The sequence below is a fragment of the Colias croceus genome, chromosome 1, assembly GCF_905220415.1.
Source record: "Colias croceus chromosome 1, ilColCroc2.1".
Taxonomy (NCBI): Eukaryota; Metazoa; Arthropoda; class Insecta; order Lepidoptera; family Pieridae; genus Colias; species Colias croceus.
This window is the reverse complement of record NC_059537.1, coordinates 8,473,965-8,492,787: the sequence shown is the minus strand read 5'-3', so window position 1 is coordinate 8,492,787 and position 18,823 is coordinate 8,473,965. Positions and strand designations below refer to the sequence as shown.

General features: G+C 31.8%; 2 protein-coding genes across 2 annotated transcripts; both read left to right on the top strand.

Annotated features, from left to right (window-relative positions):
- Window positions 1-830: 830 nt before the first annotated feature.
- Window positions 831-7,844, top strand: LOC123693070 (monocarboxylate transporter 12-B-like). The gene is made up of 7 exons (XM_045638024.1): window positions 831-960; window positions 1,618-1,888; window positions 2,085-2,287; window positions 5,637-5,901; window positions 6,380-6,549; window positions 6,717-6,882; window positions 7,216-7,844. The coding sequence occupies exons 1-7, from the start codon at window positions 850-852 to the stop codon at window positions 7,563-7,565; spliced, it is 1,536 nt and encodes a 511-aa protein (XP_045493980.1). The 5' UTR covers window positions 831-849; the 3' UTR covers window positions 7,566-7,844.
- A 5,647-nt stretch (window positions 7,845-13,491) lies between these two features.
- Window positions 13,492-18,569, top strand: LOC123693063 (monocarboxylate transporter 12-B-like). Its single transcript, XM_045638011.1, has 8 exons — window positions 13,492-13,628; window positions 14,613-14,739; window positions 15,564-15,834; window positions 16,032-16,234; window positions 16,537-16,792; window positions 17,090-17,259; window positions 17,404-17,569; window positions 17,909-18,569. The coding sequence occupies exons 2-8, from the start codon at window positions 14,629-14,631 to the stop codon at window positions 18,256-18,258; spliced, it is 1,527 nt and encodes a 508-aa protein (XP_045493967.1). The 5' UTR covers window positions 13,492-13,628; window positions 14,613-14,628; the 3' UTR covers window positions 18,259-18,569.
- The last annotated feature ends 254 nt before the right edge of the window (window positions 18,570-18,823 follow it).

Sequence of the window (18,823 nt, the reverse complement as noted above, 5' to 3'; positions counted from 1 at the left end):
TTGTCAATGGTGCCCTGCATGAGAATTTATTAGATGAAATAAATATTAATGTTCCAAGTCGGTCCAAAAGGTCCTATAAATTATTTACTTTGCCAACTACAAAAAACATGGTCTCTCAGAACAGCCCTTTGATCCGAATGTGTAGGCTTTATAATGAGATTTGTAACAATAATGATATTTTCCTTTAATATGAAATAAAATAGATATTAATTTAAATGATGAATAAAATTGAAGTGTACTTATAATTAATTTAAATTATTTTTGTTATTTTTATGAGTACTTATTGTGTGATAATATATTGATAAAACATTTGACTTATATAATTAAGGATGTTATATAGTTACTGTATTCACTTTTTTATGTTATTGTAATGATTTAAATGTTGTGTGCAGTAGTAATTGGGTAAATCTTAATATTGTTTAATTTAGTAAGTTGATGTAAATGTTTTGGACTATATCCTGTAACTGTGCCTTATATAAATAAATAAATAAATAAATATGACCGTCAATTCCATATGTTTTACAGTGTGTTGTACCCCAACCGTTGATTACTATCAATTATACAAATATCCATCCATCAACTCTATATTTTTTCTTTAAAATTGTGAACTTGAAGAATAGTAATTTTACCAAAAGAATGACAGAATATTTAAACTCCATCGTAACGTAATTACTTACGTGTCTCACAAATTATTTATATCAAATTCAAGGCTGACTACTAATACCATTCTTTAAAACAGGTTCTATTATACAATGTAGAGTAACAATAGCATATTTTGTTCATTTATATTTGTATTTTGACTCCATAATAAAGAATTTTATTTATATTTTTAGATGATAATAAAAGAAAATGTCTGAGAAACAAGTTTTAGTTCTGCCAAGAACTGTAAAAAGGATAAAATTAGTCCCACCTGACGGAGACTGGGGATGGGTAATTTTAATAGGAATAGGAGTTTCCAATGTAAGTAAGAATATTATATTTATCTTTCAATAAGCAGTCTTATTTCATGCTGTTATATCAAGGTACCTATATATCATAATTATCAGTAAGAGCGGTAACGAGATTTTTTTTCATAAGTTTACAGTGTTGGTTTAGCACGTTAGATATAATTATATAAATCGTATTGCACTCACAATAATATGTATATTGTATGTATTATGATTATATATTATACAGTCAATTTAAGTTACTTGTGCAATACGATGTACATTAGTAAATCACCAAACAAACTTTTTTTTGTTAAGAAATGTTTAGCTATAAGATAACTTTAATTATTAGGAATGATCACAAAATGCCTTTAATAATATCATTGGATTTATTACCACTCACTCTTAATTTAAATGGCAAGTTAGATACCTTTTAACATCGTAATTATTAAATGTAAAGACTAAGGAATTTTATTAAGGTATAATATTAGAAACATATTTTGGTTAAGAAATATAATGTCTTTTGTTTTCTGAAAGCTAATTATAAAATATGGTGTATTCCTCATAATTAATTACTACCTACCTTATTTCTTAATGTTGTCATCTGCATACATCTCATTTATTTAACTTCAATTTAATTGTATAAAATATGGTATCCATCTTAATAACATGACTCCTAATTCTATTTTAGGTATTCAATCGGTCAATGTTATCCCTCTTCAGCTTGTTATACGGAGATGCTCTGGAAGCAATGGGACACAAGACGCAAGGAGCGGCCATAGTTCTCAGTGTTATGCTTTTCGTATGCAGTTTTAGTGGCCCGATCGCCGGTGCTCTGGTTAAACTGACGTCAGCCAGATTTGTAGCTGTGGCAGGATCATTTTTATCCAGTTTCGGAATTTTTGTTAGCGGTTTTTCTACTAATATCATTCACCTGATAATAAGCTATGGTGTTCTTATAGGTAAGCTACTATCACATTAATACGTCGATTAGGTATTTGTGTTGTTTATAAAAGCATGATTTTTTCAAATTTTTCACACATATTTTATTAAAAGTAGAGTTTTTCTATCATGAATGTAAGAAATGATATGATTTCTATAAATTTATTTAGAACCGTTCGAATTTAAATTTCTTTAAAATGTATATTTTCATTTTAGGTATAGGATTAGGTTTCATTCAAAATGCATCGTTTGTAGCCATAAATAGTTACTTCAAAGTGAAAAAGAGTATTGCTGTGGGAATAGCAATGGCGGGCACCGGCATTGGGCAGACAGTAATGCCACATGTGGTGCGATATCTCTTGGATAATTATGGATTTTTAGGAGCATGCTTACTGCTTTCTGCTCTCAGTTTACATGGGGTAAATGTTCTTTGTATTTATAAATTTCGCTCATATGTTTTTATTAACCACATCAGTGCTGTATTTTGTATAAAAATAACTCGTAACCTTTTAACCTCAATAAAATTGGCCAATATTTGATAGCACTTCAGTATAATTGGTGAGGTAATCGAACTCTTTAAAGTGAAATAATACGTTTAAACCTGTGGTTTAAACGAATGAGATTGATGAATCTATCTATATACAATATACATATTAGTAGAGTCCCCGATTGAAATAAAATTCATTTCCGTGGGACTCACCTCCGTCATACGGACTACTGATATCCACTTAATTGGCATGTTTTTCTGTACACAAAAAGTGTGGTAGTCACTTCCTAGGGGTATGTAGGGGGGAGCTATGACGTAGCAAAGGTGGCCGTCGGGCCATTCTATTGTGCGGTATATCTAAATAACTACTGGACCGATTTACTTAAAAAGGGTGTCCAATTGAAAGATAACTAAATAAATATTATTTGATTCCTAAGATTCATTAATGTAAAACTAGTACCAACTGAAATATTTTCAAAAAACAACATTTTATGAAATAAATACTTACTTACTTAACTACTACTACTAACTCTGCGACCCAAACAGAGTGTTGGCTTCCGACACGAGTTTACGCCACTTTCCTCGATCGCGCGCAGTTTCTTGCCAATTGACGGCCCCATATTGCGTAGATCAGCTACTGTTGCGTCGCTTCATCGATATCTTTGACGGCCCACGGGGCGTCGGCCAGTTGGAATGCCCATATGCCTTTTTCACGGCCCGATCATCCCTCATTCTTAAAACGTGCGTTGCGCCTTTGTCTGGCCAATGATGTTGGGCTCGGCCACAAGGTGTTGAATTTCCGCGTTTCTATCCTGAAACTACCATATGGCTCTTTAACGGGACCCAGGATTTTGCGCAGAATCTTTCGTTCGGCGACGAGTAGCTTATTTTCCTGCTTTAGCGTCAACGTCCAAGTCTCACAACCGTACATAAGAATAGGCCTAATTACTGTTTTGTAAATTTTTAATTTGGTCTTTCTGCTCAGGAGCTTTGACACTAACACTTTGTGAAGGGCTGCGCTGCAACGTAAATCACTCTGGATGCGGATATCTATTTCTTCCTGCCTCGTATTCGTGTCAGTGACAGTAGAGCCTAAGTATTTAAACTTTGCAACGCCCTTATAAACTGTCTGTCCAACATGAAGATCTTCCCTCACTAGACGTGTGTTTTTGTACCGTTTCATGTGGAGGTATTCAGTTTTTTCATGGCTAATGTTAAGTCTCACTGTTTGAGCTGCTTCTTCCAGAGCCGCTGCAGCCAGCGCCAGCTTAGATTTTCTTTCTCCCAAAAGGGCCAGATCGTCCGCATACCCTAACCCGGTGCCTCCCATTTAGCTGCAGTCCAAAGTCGACAGTTAAAACTCTTCTGAGGACGTATTCGAGCACTAAATTAAAAAGCATTGGCGACAGCGCATCGCCCTGTTTCAGTCCTGTTTTGACTACAAACCCCTCCGTCAAATCGTTACCCACATTTACCCTCATTTTGCAATCCTTAGTGGCCACCTGAATCAGATCTACCAGTTTTTTAGGCACGTAAAAGATACTTAGATTGGCAGAATGCAAACGTAGTAAGACCCACGCTTCCTAAACCCATAGATTCTAGCTAAAAGATTGAGGACAACCAACTGTTGCCAATTACTTCATCAGTAAAGTCAATTTATCGAAGTGATATTAGGTATCATGTCAATGTAAAACTGGTTGCCGTTTATGCCGTTGTGTATGTAGTGACATGAAACAAAAGTGCTTGGAAGTGATATGCCACGTCCGATACAAATGTTTTACCAGTTTTATTATGTAGAAGATATTGATCAAAATAATGACGATGAAAATTAGATAAAAAAAAAAATCTTTTATTAATTTTTAGCCTTGTATTGAGTTTACTAAAAACCATTCTTATTAATATCCAAGTAAAGTGCGCTGTCCTATGCTATTTATTATGCTGATCACATCAGAAAAAATACTGATAATACTATCTATGTAAGTAATACGTTTCTGCTCAAATAAAAATCAGGAAATAAAAAAAAATGACGTTACTACTTTTTATTCAGAATTATATTATTTTAAACAGCTTTCCGCCAGCGGCTTCGCCCGCATAGTCAAAGAAAAACACGCATAGTTCCCGTTTCCGTGGGATTTTCGGGATAAAACCTACCCTATGACCTTCTTCATGTCTCAAGCTATCTCTATTCCAAATTTGAAATAAATCCATACAGTACTTTTTTGAGTTTAGCTCAGACATACATAAAGACAAACATACAAAAATTTTAAAAACTATAATTTTGGGTTCGGTATCTATTGTAGATCACACCCCAAGTATTCTAGTAGCTATATGTTTTATAATAAGCTAAATTCTCATAATTCTTACGGTTACCGAGATTTTTACATTTAAAAAAATATATATTTCATAAAATGTTGTTTTTTAAAAATATTTCAGTTGGTACAGTCAGTTTTACATTAATGAATCTTAGGAATCAAATAATGTTTATTTAATTATCTTTCAATTGACACCCTTTTTAAGTAAATCGGTCCAATAGTTATATAGATATACCGCACAATAGAATGGCCCGACGGCCACCTTTGCTACGTCATAGCTCCCCCTCCATATCCCTAGGAAGTGACTACCGCACTTTTTGTGTTCAAAAAAACATGCCGATTAAGTGGATATCAGTAGTCCGTATAGCGGAGGTGAGGCCCACGAAAATCGTTATTTGAAGACTTTTAATGGGTCTCACACTACATAAAAATTCTGTAGAAGAGTCAATAATTCTGTACATTGAAAATATTGAAAAAATAAATAGCACTGTTACTGGATCGATTCCAAACCCAAATATGTAATTTAAAAAAATTTACCACTAACTAACACTAAACTAATGAAAAGTAACTGTTCGATTTCGATGAAACTTGGTATAATTATACCTTATATTATACCTGGGCATAAAATGGGATACTTTTTATCCTAGAAAAATACGTAGAAAAGAAATAAATCTTAATTTTTCAGTTTTATCCATAGACGTTGTTATGTAGAAGAAGGGATCTCCTTAATTATTATTATAGGCCTAACCGTATTTGGGTCCAATAGATATTTATAAGATGTCATTGTCAGAGTTACTCAAAATGGAGAAATAAACTATCCACGCGAAGACCGACATCCGCGCGGACGGAGTCGCGGGCGGAAGCTAGTAATTAATATACCTTGAAAACAATGCAGTGTTTTACTTTAAAAAGGAGACTAGATTTTCCCAGTTTACAAATGTTACAAATAAAATACGGTCTGCATTTCAGATAGCTGGAACGCTGCTCATACAGCCCGTTGAATGGCACATGAAGAGAGTGGAAGAGGAGGTCGTAATTGACGAAAAAAAGTTGCAAAAGTCGTTACTAGAAAATAATTGCAATACTAATGATGAAGTCTACAAAAGAACTAGACGAGCGACAATCCCGTCAGTTTTACAAGAGAATGGAAAGCAAAAAGTTGACTCGCATAAATTATTATCTCAAAGTTTTACACAATTGCAGCAAAATGACAAATCAAATGTTCCCACGAATGGTACGTTACTTTTTATTAGAAGTGAATATTGCTAGCCTATTATATATTTATGTAGACATCCATACTAATGTTATAAATGCGAAAGTAACTCTGTCTGTCTGTTACTCAATCACGCCTAAACTACTGAACCAATTTTCATGTTTGGTATGGAGATATTTTGATACCCGAGAAAGGACATGGGCTACTTTTTATCCCGGGAAAATGACGCAATCCCGGAAATCCCACGGGAACGGGAACTATGCGGGTTTTTCTTTGACTGCGCGGGCGAAGCCGCGGGCGGAATCCTAGTAGACAATAAACTTAAATGGTAAAATTCGTGGGTGATTTTAAGTGGACCCATAAAAAATGAAAGCTTAAATTAACGAACCTTTAGTAAAAGGTTTTCTTTAATTATTGTAATAATATATCGTTCTGTCATTATAGTTCGAGTTATTAAGTAGGCATACAATTAACATGTACATATAAATCCCTTTTTCAGAACATTTAACTACAAATGGAAACAAAATTATGAGTATGCTAAAAAATGTATACGATCTGCTCGATATCTCATTATTATCAAGTCCTAGATTTTTAAATGTTATTATTGGCACATCTTTAAACTTTGCTTCGATACAAAACTTTAGCTTGTTGTATCCACTTTTCCTACAGGTATGTAATACTCTATTATATTATATAATATATTAGGTATTAGATAATATATTTTAATCCCTATTCAATTGTTATATTTTATGAATGATGAATGTGCTAAAAAATGTAATACTGAATGATAAAAAATAGGATGAAAATGATGATGTTTTAAATCATTTTTGTTATAGAGAGCTGCGAATATGGATAAGCAAGAAACCGCCAATTGCATGTCAGCTGTGGCCATCGCTGATATAATTGGAAGACTGGCCTTGCCGCAGGCGCAAGCGAAATTCAATGTTTCTGTTAAAATGACTGTGATATTGTCCAGTATCTGCTGTCTTGTTGTACGGCAAAGTAAGTAATTGGGAAAAACTTCGTAATTTCGAACTTGAAATTTCGTAGGTCCATGAAATAAATATTGATAGATTTTTTGTAAATAATTCATAAATTAATAATAATAAAATAGCATTCTTATAGGAGATATACGATTTATTAAACCATCAAGATTTAATATTACGTTAGTCTCTTAGATTTGCCAAAAAAAAAACTTTCTTAACAACAATTTATTCATTGTGTTCCGATGTTTCGCACAAACTAAAACTAAACGTTAAAAGCTACATAATATCTTGATAGTGATACAAAAATTGTTGATTTGAACTTGATAATTTATTGGTGATTATTTTACAGTTTTTGCATACCAAACAGACATGTACGTCCTATTAGTTCTGTCACTATTCTATGGATTTGGAAGGAGTATGGTGATCGTATCTAGAAATATTGCAATAACCGAAGAATGTAGGATGGACCAAGTGGCCTCTGCTGTAGGTCTAGGAATGTTAAGTATGGGTTTAATTATACCTGCAGCAGGCTATTTCTTAGGCTGGATAAGAGATTATACAGGCAGCTATATCGTTTGTATATCTGCTCAAAATGCCTTAGTTGTACTGTTTCTCATTATGTGGATACCGGATATGTTATATCAATACTATAAAGAAAAGAAACAGAAAAATAGAACAGACGAAACACAATTGACGTAAGAGAGGGAAGAGATGAGTTCACACAAACTATGATCATTCAGACCAAATAATAAGACTAGTAAAGAGTATATTATTATTTAAGTTAAAAGTTTTCCATATTATGGAATGTTATAATAGAAGCTAGCTGTTGCGTTGTTCCAAATGATGCGTATCTACAATGCTAAGCATTTAATAGTCTGAGACTGATATTAGATATGATTTATACGTGTGAAATAAAGGTACAATATGAGCCGAATGACTAAGTCTTAATATGTCTACTAAATAAATCATTGAAATTAATTTGTATATAGTTATATAACAACCTCACACAATTAAGTAAATTATGTTATATCCAAAACTTGGACAACATTCAATTTATTGTTATTTCATGTAAATTATTTTTATGTACAAAAAAGCGGTCCGCCCCGGCCTCGCCCTTGGTATATGTTTACGTTTTCTCTCCATAAGAACCATCCTCGCACTTCAAGTAATATTATAAAAAAAGAATTATCGAAATCGGTCCACCCATTCACGCGTGATGCCGTGACCAATAAATATGAAATATGGAAATAGGGTTTCATTTTTTATATAAAGAGATTTTCATTAAACTAGGAAAACAGCATCTAATTGCATAAAATTGTAAATAACTACAAATGCTTTATATATTTCATGAGGCTCCAAAATTATAGCTCTGTAAAATAGAAGTAGTGTGTTACAGTTTACAAAAGTTAAACCAACCGATCAGTTCGGAAATCTCATGAATAATTCAGCAAGAGACGCTGCGAGTCGCGCGTCTGACCGTCGGCGCTGCGCCGCTCACCTGCATACGGATGGAACCGCTTTACCATAAACATATGATACATGACAAAATATCTTTCTAATATGAAGTATTATGAGGGAAGTTAGTGCATGCTGAATGTGGACGCTGTTAAAAAATGGTTATTGTGAATATTTTTTTATATTTAAAATTAATTGTAGGCGGATTGAAAATTTTGAAATAAGATAGATGGTTTATCTTATTTCAAAATTTTCAATCCGCAAAATAAGATAATCTTTAATACTTTCATATCAGTCGATGGTAAAAATAATACGATTGTACGATATTGAATTAAGAAAAACCGCAGGGTTGCAAAATGCAAAAAATGTCCTCTTTTTAATAAAATCTATAGACTAGAGTAGATAATTTTTGAAACAAAATAAAATCGCAGTCGGATGAAACCCATTAGAAAAGGAGGGGAATATGATGAAAATAAAAGGAAAAATAAATTACGGTCAATCCGAGTTCGGGAAGTGGGAGGGGGGAGCTTTTAAGAGAAAAAAATGGTTTCTCTCGATTTCCGACAAAACTACAAGTCTTACGGAAAAAAGTTCAATCGCAAAGTTGTAGGTAATTAAAAGTTCTACAACTTTTGTATTAACAATTTTTTCACATAACCTCAAAATTTAGGTGAGAAATTCAAAAAACCAAGTTTTTGGTCTTTTATTTTTATCTACTTCAAAATTTACTTATTTATTTTCTACGAAATTTGGTGGAAACTTACTTTATTATGTCCCAAATACACTGTAATTTTTTTGATTGAAAATATTTATTTTTTCGCCTTATTTTGAATTAATACCAAAAAAACAACCTAATTTTCAATCAAAAAGTCACCCGTCAAAATATCAGCTTTTTTCAAAAACTTGGGGAGCCTTTTGTTCATTGAAATCTCTACTTTCATATGGTGTAAAAAAAATAAACATTTCCATAGTAAATGTTCTCAGGAAACGCATACAAACAGTGTGATAATGAGCTTTTACTAAATCAGGCACACTTCTCGAACTCTATATTTTCTCTTGTATCGGCTTTTCGGTAATATTTCAAAAGAAAAAAAAATCATCTGTTGTAAGTTACGATACAACTAATATTTTACAGCATATTCAAAAGCAAAATGATGTCGATAAAAACATTTCAGGTCGTTCGAGAATCGGTCGTTTATCTTTCATACGTATTAAATTACACCGTCTATAATTGTTTTATAAATATGCATTTATACGTTCATTATACAATGTTAATAAACTTGATTCCATTCTCATTATGTTTCTTTTCATCGTCACAATCACTGATCATTATAGTTACCTGTGTTTATTCATCCTTTCCAGGAAATAAAATATATTCCACTTCCATTATTCATAGAGCTTAATGTGCCATTCTCCTTGTTCTTATTTGGATAATAAAGGTTATTTGTCATCGTTGTTGTATTGAACATTGGTTGTTCTCTAATTATAGACTCGTGCTTTAAGACTGGACAATGACCGTTCAATTTTTTTCAAAATCTGTGAAGAGATTCATTTAGAGATAATAAAACTAGAAAGATAAATAAGATAATTATTATGGGCCATATACTTATATTAATTGTAATAACCAGACGATTAACAAGATTAGACGCCTAGGCCGCAATTATTAATTGGAAATTAAGAAGCAAAAATATAAAAATTATGGTATAGTGGTAGCAAAGCCAGTGAGTGCCGCGGCACTCATTTAATCGAACAGTAAAATTATGAATGACAGCTCGGCAGGTAGACACAGTGATGGCTGCCATTTCGTGCCGGATATTTTCTTTTAAATGCTCTAGAGAAGTTGGTTTGTAGGCATACACTTTAGATTTAAGGTACCCCCACACTGACTGCATTTGGACGATATTATTTTTAAGAAATAAATTACCATATTATGCACTTTAATAATTAATAAACATTTTTTCAATATACCGTTTACTTTTTTTTTATTCATCCACAAAATATAAACTTTCTTTTGAGACACCCTGTATATCTGTCAAAAAAAGAAAAAAAAAAGAGAGTGTCTACTGTCTTTATTTTGCTCTATATTTTGTCTGCATATAGTTTCACTTTTAACCACATTTTAACACATTGTTAAACGAAATTCATTCCTACATTAGAGCTATACAGTTGTTATTTGAACGATACTGAATTCGAAGAATTTACTATTTATCTGTATGTCAGCGTCGACGATCGTGTAAATACCGTCCTCGGAACGTAGGCATTCAGTAAATCCGTAATCCTCACACAATCACGATCGAACAGCATTTTAGAATACTGTATTACCAAAAACATTTACACTAAAGACTTGGAATAACGTATGATATGGAGTACCTTCAATTTTGTATAAGTAACTATTTTGCGATTAAAATACTACTACTTTTAAAAAGATCCACGCGGTTACAATGTATGAACATCATTAACACTTCTTGTATATTGATATTTATATATTTCTTAGATATACGTGGATCGTTTTAAATATGAAAATTAAGATGAAGGTTAACGTTGGCTCAATTAAAATTAATAATTAACCTGATGACCATAATTTGTCACAATGAGACGAGAGGTACAAGATGTTGTGACTAATCTAAATAAACAAAACGACGATCTAAATACACATTAAGAGTACAATTAAGATAATAAGTGGTGTTTTAACGCTTCAGTTATTTATTTTCTTTCGTGTTTTTATTTATTTCACTCACAATTCACAAACAACTAACCAACTTACTCATAAAGATGTGACAATTAGTCAAACGAACCCTCGGTTCAAATTCTTTATAATTCTAACGTAATTAATATTTCTTAAGAACAAGAAATAATTTATTTCTTGGACCATTAGAATCCTAAGCTAGCTTCATTGCTGAAAGAATTTCACTACGATAAATAACGAGTAATGGCTTAGTAAGTTCTTTGTTTTAGCGGGATTCCTTTGAGCAGAGCCTTTCACGTTTTAATTGAGTTTTGATAAAATTTTCAAGGCTCCCCAAATAACTTATTAATGATGATTATGCATATATTTAACCATTTTTATATTTTATAAACTAGGTTAAAACGTTGAATTAATGTAAACTTACGAATATCTAAAAATGCTGCATGAAAAGCATAATTGATGTATGCTTGAGAGAAATCATCAAAATTAAATAATATTACGCAAAAGTACTAAATGTTTTTTATTACAATTACCCACGTACATTATTGCTATACATTTTATAGTAGGCGTACGAAATATTTCCTGTAAACGTTTATGCAACATTGAAAGTATATCCTTATGCTAAACAAGATTTAGACTCTCGGTTTGTTTATAATTAGAAATTCATAATATAAATGAAATTAAATGGATAACATCGGGAATAAAAGAAATAAGCTGCAAATTGTGCAAGTTTCACAGTCCATGCTCGACTGTATAGCGTAAGTAGGTACTGAAAACGAATATCAACGGAACTAAGCAAAGAACCAAACAAATCCAATCAGCCGCAAACGTTTCCTAGAAAAGGGAAGAATAGCTTTTAAATACTAACATTTTTTACAAAACGGTTCTTCTAGCAAATGAACAGGAACATTTTGGTTAAATTGGTTTTGTAAAAGTACGCAAACAAGTATGGCGAACTTTGTTTGATTAGTGAGACGTGAATACAAAGCAATTAGCCACAATTTTATTGATATTTTCAGTACGGCTAACATGCTTCAAATATTAATAATATTGTGGTTCGCCCATGATAGTCACAGCAAAATATATGAATGAATTTGTGGTTATTTGTTAATATTATTTATGTATCTAAGAGCAGTGGTGGCTCAGTGGTGAGACCTCGGACTTCGAATCGATAAGTCCGTAGTTCGAGACCAGGCGAGCGCGCAGGAAATAAATTGATTTTTCAATTTATCTGCGCATGTTGTAACATCACCACTGCTCGAACGGTGAAGGAAAACCGACATGTCGAAGAATTAAAAAGTTCGACGACATGTGTCATCCGCCAACCCGCACTTGGCCAGCGTGGTGGATTATGGCCTGTACCCTCATAGGAGGCCCGTGTCCCAGCAGTGGGAACGTATATGGGCTGATGATGATGATGATGATGATGATTTATGTATCTGTGCATTTTAACGGCAATATTGTGTGTATGTATTGATAATAAAATAATTTAATTCACAACTAATTAAATTTCAATGAAATATAATTTAGAATAATTATGGAAGTGAAACTTCTTTATCGGGGTTGGAAAAAAATTTAGTGTTACATTTTTTCATTACGCGTGACATTTTTCCGTTAAGCGCCATCTTTTTCTTATCCCTACCACGCGTGATTCGACGTATTTCTGTAAAGTTGCATATAGTAAATTTTTTTTGAAGAATAAGGTCATATAGAAGTTTCACTTCTTACGTGTGTACACTAGTACACGTACACATTTTTTTTTATTTGGTCAAATTTGTGTGAAAATTGAAAATAAGGCGTAAAGGATTAACTAGGTAATCACTTTGGATTTTATCTATAGTGGGCGTATCTTTTTTATAATATTATTTGTAATAATAAATTGTGAATCACGGAGAATACCCAATTTTACACTTTTTTATTGTAATATCTATGAATTTCGTTCTTCCACTTCAGTCTATTATAGTTAAGCAGTTGAAATTGTTATTTATGTACCTAATAAATTTAAGCGAGAAGAAGGAGACGAGCAGAGATGGTACACACGTTAAAAACTATGATTTATTTCATAATATTATGTATATGTAAGTAATTTTTTTTTTCATCAGTATTTAAAAGGCTCTACGTCTGATACTCTTTTTTAATCGGTTTTATCGATTACTACCTACTTATCTTCTATACCATAATAAAGATTAACATATAATTAACAATTTACGGCTTTCAGATATAAGTGGAAAATGTGTAATTGAAAATCTTTATTTTGGGACGAACTTCCACACAATAAATGTATTTGGAAGGCTTTGATAACGTGAGACAAACCAGCGGATGTCACACAAAAACGTTTCACATTTCCTTGATCAAATCTATATATTTAATTGGATTTTCCGATAGCGTCGCACTTTATCCCAGTGTCTGTAAAGATTACTGTAATAGCTCGAATGCCAAATTCGTCTTATAATGTGACTAGCATTGATAAATCGCAAATAATGATGAAATATCTCACTAACAAGCGTAGTTTCACGTTGGACGGATGTATGGCGTAAAATAACTCAATTTAAAGTGTGAACATGTGTTTCGTTAAATGATTTTGTGGGTTATGAATGTGATTTGTAAATAGTTTCAAATAGGTAAGGAATTAATTAGTAGTGTAATTTTGTATATTCATTAGAGTTGAGATGAGTATGATTATATCATTAATGAAGGCCGGTGGAATACCTTATACGTATGCATTACATGATAGATATTTTAGTTTTATAAGACATTTTTAAAATAATTTTCTTGAATATCTGCCGCTTTAAAAGTATAAAAATTCGTTTCGTGAAATGGAATGTAACTCTGTCTTGTAATTTGTTACCATTTAAATTGTGACATCCGATTCATTGATCGAAATGAAAAATCATTAGAAGTGAGTTTCGAGGACGTATATGTCTATGTGTATATTGAATAATTTAAAATTTAAATTACCCTTATTACAATTATTATACGTATACAGACATTAAAAAAAAATTCACACTGTTTCGGTCCATAATATTCCTACCTAACGCAAATTATTTGATCGTAATAAAAATAATATAATGGTACTGTTAATTAAAAAGAGATTTTGATGTAAATTTGAATAAATCTATGATTTCAAAGTCCACGTTTAATGTTCATACAAAATATTATTTGATTGTCAATTCCACATGTTTTACAATGCTAATCTACTTGACTTTTTAACATCCAATAAAGTCGTAAACGCATGCCAGATAATGAGGCGTAGATGATTTATTTATAGATACAATACTTATAATCGTTAACAAAACAAGGTTACCCCAACCGTTGATTACTATCAATTATACAAATATCCATCCATCAACTCTATATTTTTTCTTTAAAATTGTGAACTTGAAGAATAGTAATTTTACCAAAAGAATGACAGAATATTTAAACTGTATCGAAACGTAATTACTTACGTGTCTCACAAATTGTTTATATCAAGTTCAAGGCTGACTACAGCTGATACCATTCTTTAAACCAGGTTCTATTATACAATGTAGAGTAACAAGAGCACTTTTTATTCATTTATATTTGTATTTTGACTCCATAATAAGGAACTCTATTTATATTTTTAGATGATAATTAAAGAAAATGTCGGAGAAACAAGTTCTAGTTTTGTCAAGAACTGTGAAAAGGATAAAATTAGTCCCACCTGACGGAGACTGGGGATGGGTAATTTTAATAGGAATAGGAGTTTCCAATGTAAGTTAGTTTAATATTATATTAATCATTCAATAACCAGACTTATTTCGTGGTATTATATCAAGCTACCTATATATGTACATATTACATCAGTAACAGCGGTCACGAGTTTTTTTTTCATAAGTTTACATTGTTGGTTAGCACGTTAGATATAATTATATAAATCGTATTGCACAAGTAACTTAAGTTGACTGTAATATTATGATTAATATTACAGTCAATTTAAATTACTTGTGCAATACAATGTACATAGTATTTCACCAAATAAACTTTTTTTGTTTAGAAATGTTTAGATAAAACTTTAATTATTAGGAATGCCTTTGATAATATAATTGGATTTATTACCACTCACTCTTAATTTAAACGGCAAGCTAGATATCTTTTAACACCGTAATTAATAAATGTAAAGACTAAGCAATTTTATTAAGGTAGATATAATATTAGAAACATTTTTTGGTAAAGAAATATAATGTAACTAGCTTACCGCCCGCGGCTTCGCCCGCTTTAAACGATTTGAGATTTAACTATCCTATCTATTAAACTATCCTATCTCTCAAGTTGGATCAAACTGCACATGGTGTGCGAATTTTATTATAATCGGTTAAGTGGTTTAGGAGTCCATTGAGGACAAACATTGTGACACGAGATTTATATATATTAAGATTTGTTTTCTGAAGGCTAATTATAAAATATGTTGTATTACTCATAATTGATTACTACCTACCTACTATTAATTACTAATTATTTATTTAACTTTAATTGAATTGTATAAAATATTGTGGTATCCTTTAGGTTTAATAACATGACTCCTAATTTTATTTTAGGTGTTCAATCAGTCTATGTTGTCCCTCTTCAGCTTGTTATACGGAGATGCTCTGGAAGCAATGGGACACAAGACGCAAGGAGCGGCCATAGTTCTCAGTGCTATGCTTTTTGTATGCAATTTTAGTGGCCCGATCGCCGGTGCTCTAGTTAAACTGACGTCAGCCAGATTTGTATCTGTGGCAGGAGCATTTTTATCCAGTTTGGGAATTTTTGTTAGCGGTTTTTCTAGTAATATCGTTCACCTGATAATAAGCTATGGTGTTCTAATAGGTAAGCTTGTAGAAATTATATTTTTGTTTAATTTAATACGTATTGTATTACATCTCTGTTCTCCATGGTTTTATTTTGTTTTTTTTTTTTTGAGATTAAGTAAGAAGCAAACTCTTACAGCTAAATGAAATTATTTTTGTACATAATAATATGTAGAGTCAGGAATCATCGGATTAAATTTTAGATTTTCGTTATAGGTATCGGATTAGGTTTCATTCAAAATGCATCGTTTGTGGCCATAAATAGTTACTTCAAAGTGAAAAAAAGTATTGCTGTGGGAATAGCAATGGCGGGCACCGGCATTGGGCAGACAGTAATGCCACATGTGGTGCGATATCTCTTGGATAATTATGGATTTTTAGGAGCATGCTTACTGCTTTCTGCTCTCAGTTTACATGGGGTAAATGTTCTTTGTATTTATAAATTTCGCTCATATATTTTTTTTAACCATATCAAAGTTGTATTTTGTATAGAAATAACTCGTAACCTTTTAACCTCAATCAAATTGGCCAATATTTGATAGCACTTCAGTAAAATTCGTGAGGTAATCGAATTTTTTAGAGTGAAATAATACGTATAAACACGTGAGATTGATGAGTAATTAATATACCTAGAAAACAATGCAGTGTTTTACTGTAAAAATTAGACTTTAGATTTTCCCAGTTTACAAATGTTACAAATAAAATACGGTCTGTATTTCAGATAGCTGGAACGCTGCTCATACAGCCCGTTGAATGGCACATGAAGAGAGTGGAAGAGGAGGTCGTAATTGACGAAAAAAAGAAGTTACTAGAAAATAATTGCAATACTAATGATGAAGTCTACAAAAGAACTAGACGAGCGACAATCCCGTCAGTTTTACAAGAGAATGGAAAGCAAAAAGTTGACTCGCATAAATTATTATCTCAAAGTTTTACACAATTGCAGCAAAATGACAAATCAAATGTTCCCACGAATGGTACGTTACTTTTTATTAGAAGTGAATGTTTTTACTAGCTAAATATTTATGAAGACATAATAATTAATAAACTTAAATAGTAAAATTCGTGGATAATTTTAAATGAACCAGTAAAAATTAAAGCTTAAACATTAAAGAACATTACATACATTAAAGAACCTCTAGTTAATGGTTTTTTCGAATTGTTTTAATAATATATCGTCCTGTCATTATAGTTCGAGTTATTAATAACTACTACTACTACTACTACTTAAGTAGGCATACAATTAACATGTCCATAATAATCCCTTTTTTCAGAACATATAACTACAAATGGAAACAGAATTATGAGTATGCTAAAAAATGTATACGATTTGCTCGATATCTCATTATTATCAAGTCCTAGATTTTTAAATGTTATTATTGGCACATCTTTAACCTTTGTTTCGATACAAAACTTTAGCATGTTGTATCCACTTTTCCTACAGGTATGTAATACTCTATTATATTAGGTATTAGATAATATTATGTAATCCCTATTCGATTGTTATATTTTATGAATGATGAATGTTCTAAAAAATGTAATACTGAATGATAAAAAATGATGATGTTTTAAATAATTTTTATTATAGAGAGCTGCAAACATGGATAAGCAAGAAACTGCCAATTGCATGTCAGCTGTGGCCATCGCTGATATAATTGGAAGACTGGCCTTGCCGCAGGCGCAAGCGAAATTCAATGTTTCTGTTAAAATGACTGTGATATTGTCCAGTATCTGCTGTCTTGTTGTACGACAAAGTAAGTATTTTAAGGAAAAATACCGAATTAAGGAATGTCACAGGTCCTTTAAATAAATTAGACACAATTTTGGTAAATACATAATAAGATAATAGATAGGGAGGATCACAATTTATCCTACTGTCAAGATTTACCTACTACTATGTTAATATTTAGTAGTTAGAATTTAAAGCGTTAGAAAATCATGAATAAATTATCTGTCTTCTTGACCAGTAACCGTGACCAGACAGTATCAAATGTAACAGACTTTATTTGTTGACAATGATAGCGATTGTTCAGTGTTATCCATTTAAATTCCATAAAAATGAACTTGTTAATTTATTGGTGATTATTTTACAGTTCTAGCATACCAAACGGACATGTACGTGTTACTAGTTCTATCACTATTCTATGGCATTGGAAGGAGTATGGTGATCGTTTCTAGAAATATTGCAATTGCCGAAGAATGTAGGATGGACCAAGTGGCCTCTGCTGTAGGTCTAGGAATGTTAAGTATGGGGTTAATAGTACCACCAGCAGGCTATTTCTTAGGCTGGATAAGAGATTATACAGGCAGCTATATCGTTTGTATATCTGCGCAAAATGGATTACTTGTTCTATTTCTGGTAATGTGGATACCAGATATGTTATATCAATACTATAAAGAAAAGAAACAGAAAAATAGAACAGACGAAACACAATTGACGTAAGAGAGGGAGGGAAGAGATGAGTTCACACAAACTGTGATCATTCAGACCAAATAATAAGACTAGTAAAGAGTATCTATAATTATTTATGTAGTTTTTCATATTAGAGAATTTTATAATAGAAGCTGCTTGTTGTGTTGTTCCAAATGATGCGTACCTACCACAGAACATATATTATGTTCTGTGTTACCTACAATGCTAAGCATTTAATAGTCTGAGACTGATATTATGATTTATGTGTGAAGAGTAATAGGAACAATATGAGCCGAATGACTAAGTCATAATATGTCTACTAAATAAATTATTGAAATTAATTTGTATGTAGTTATTTAAAAACCTCACACAGCTTAGTGAAATATGTTGTAACCAAAACTCTGAAAATATTCATTATTATTTATGTATTATTTTTATATACAAATTTTCATTAATCTAATAAAACAGCATCTTATTGCATACAATTGTAAGTATGCAAAGCCACATTTCGTGAAGCTCTAAAATATTACAGTCCTATAAGATAGAAGTAGCATGTTACAGTTTACAAAAGTTAAACCAACCGATCAGTTCGGAA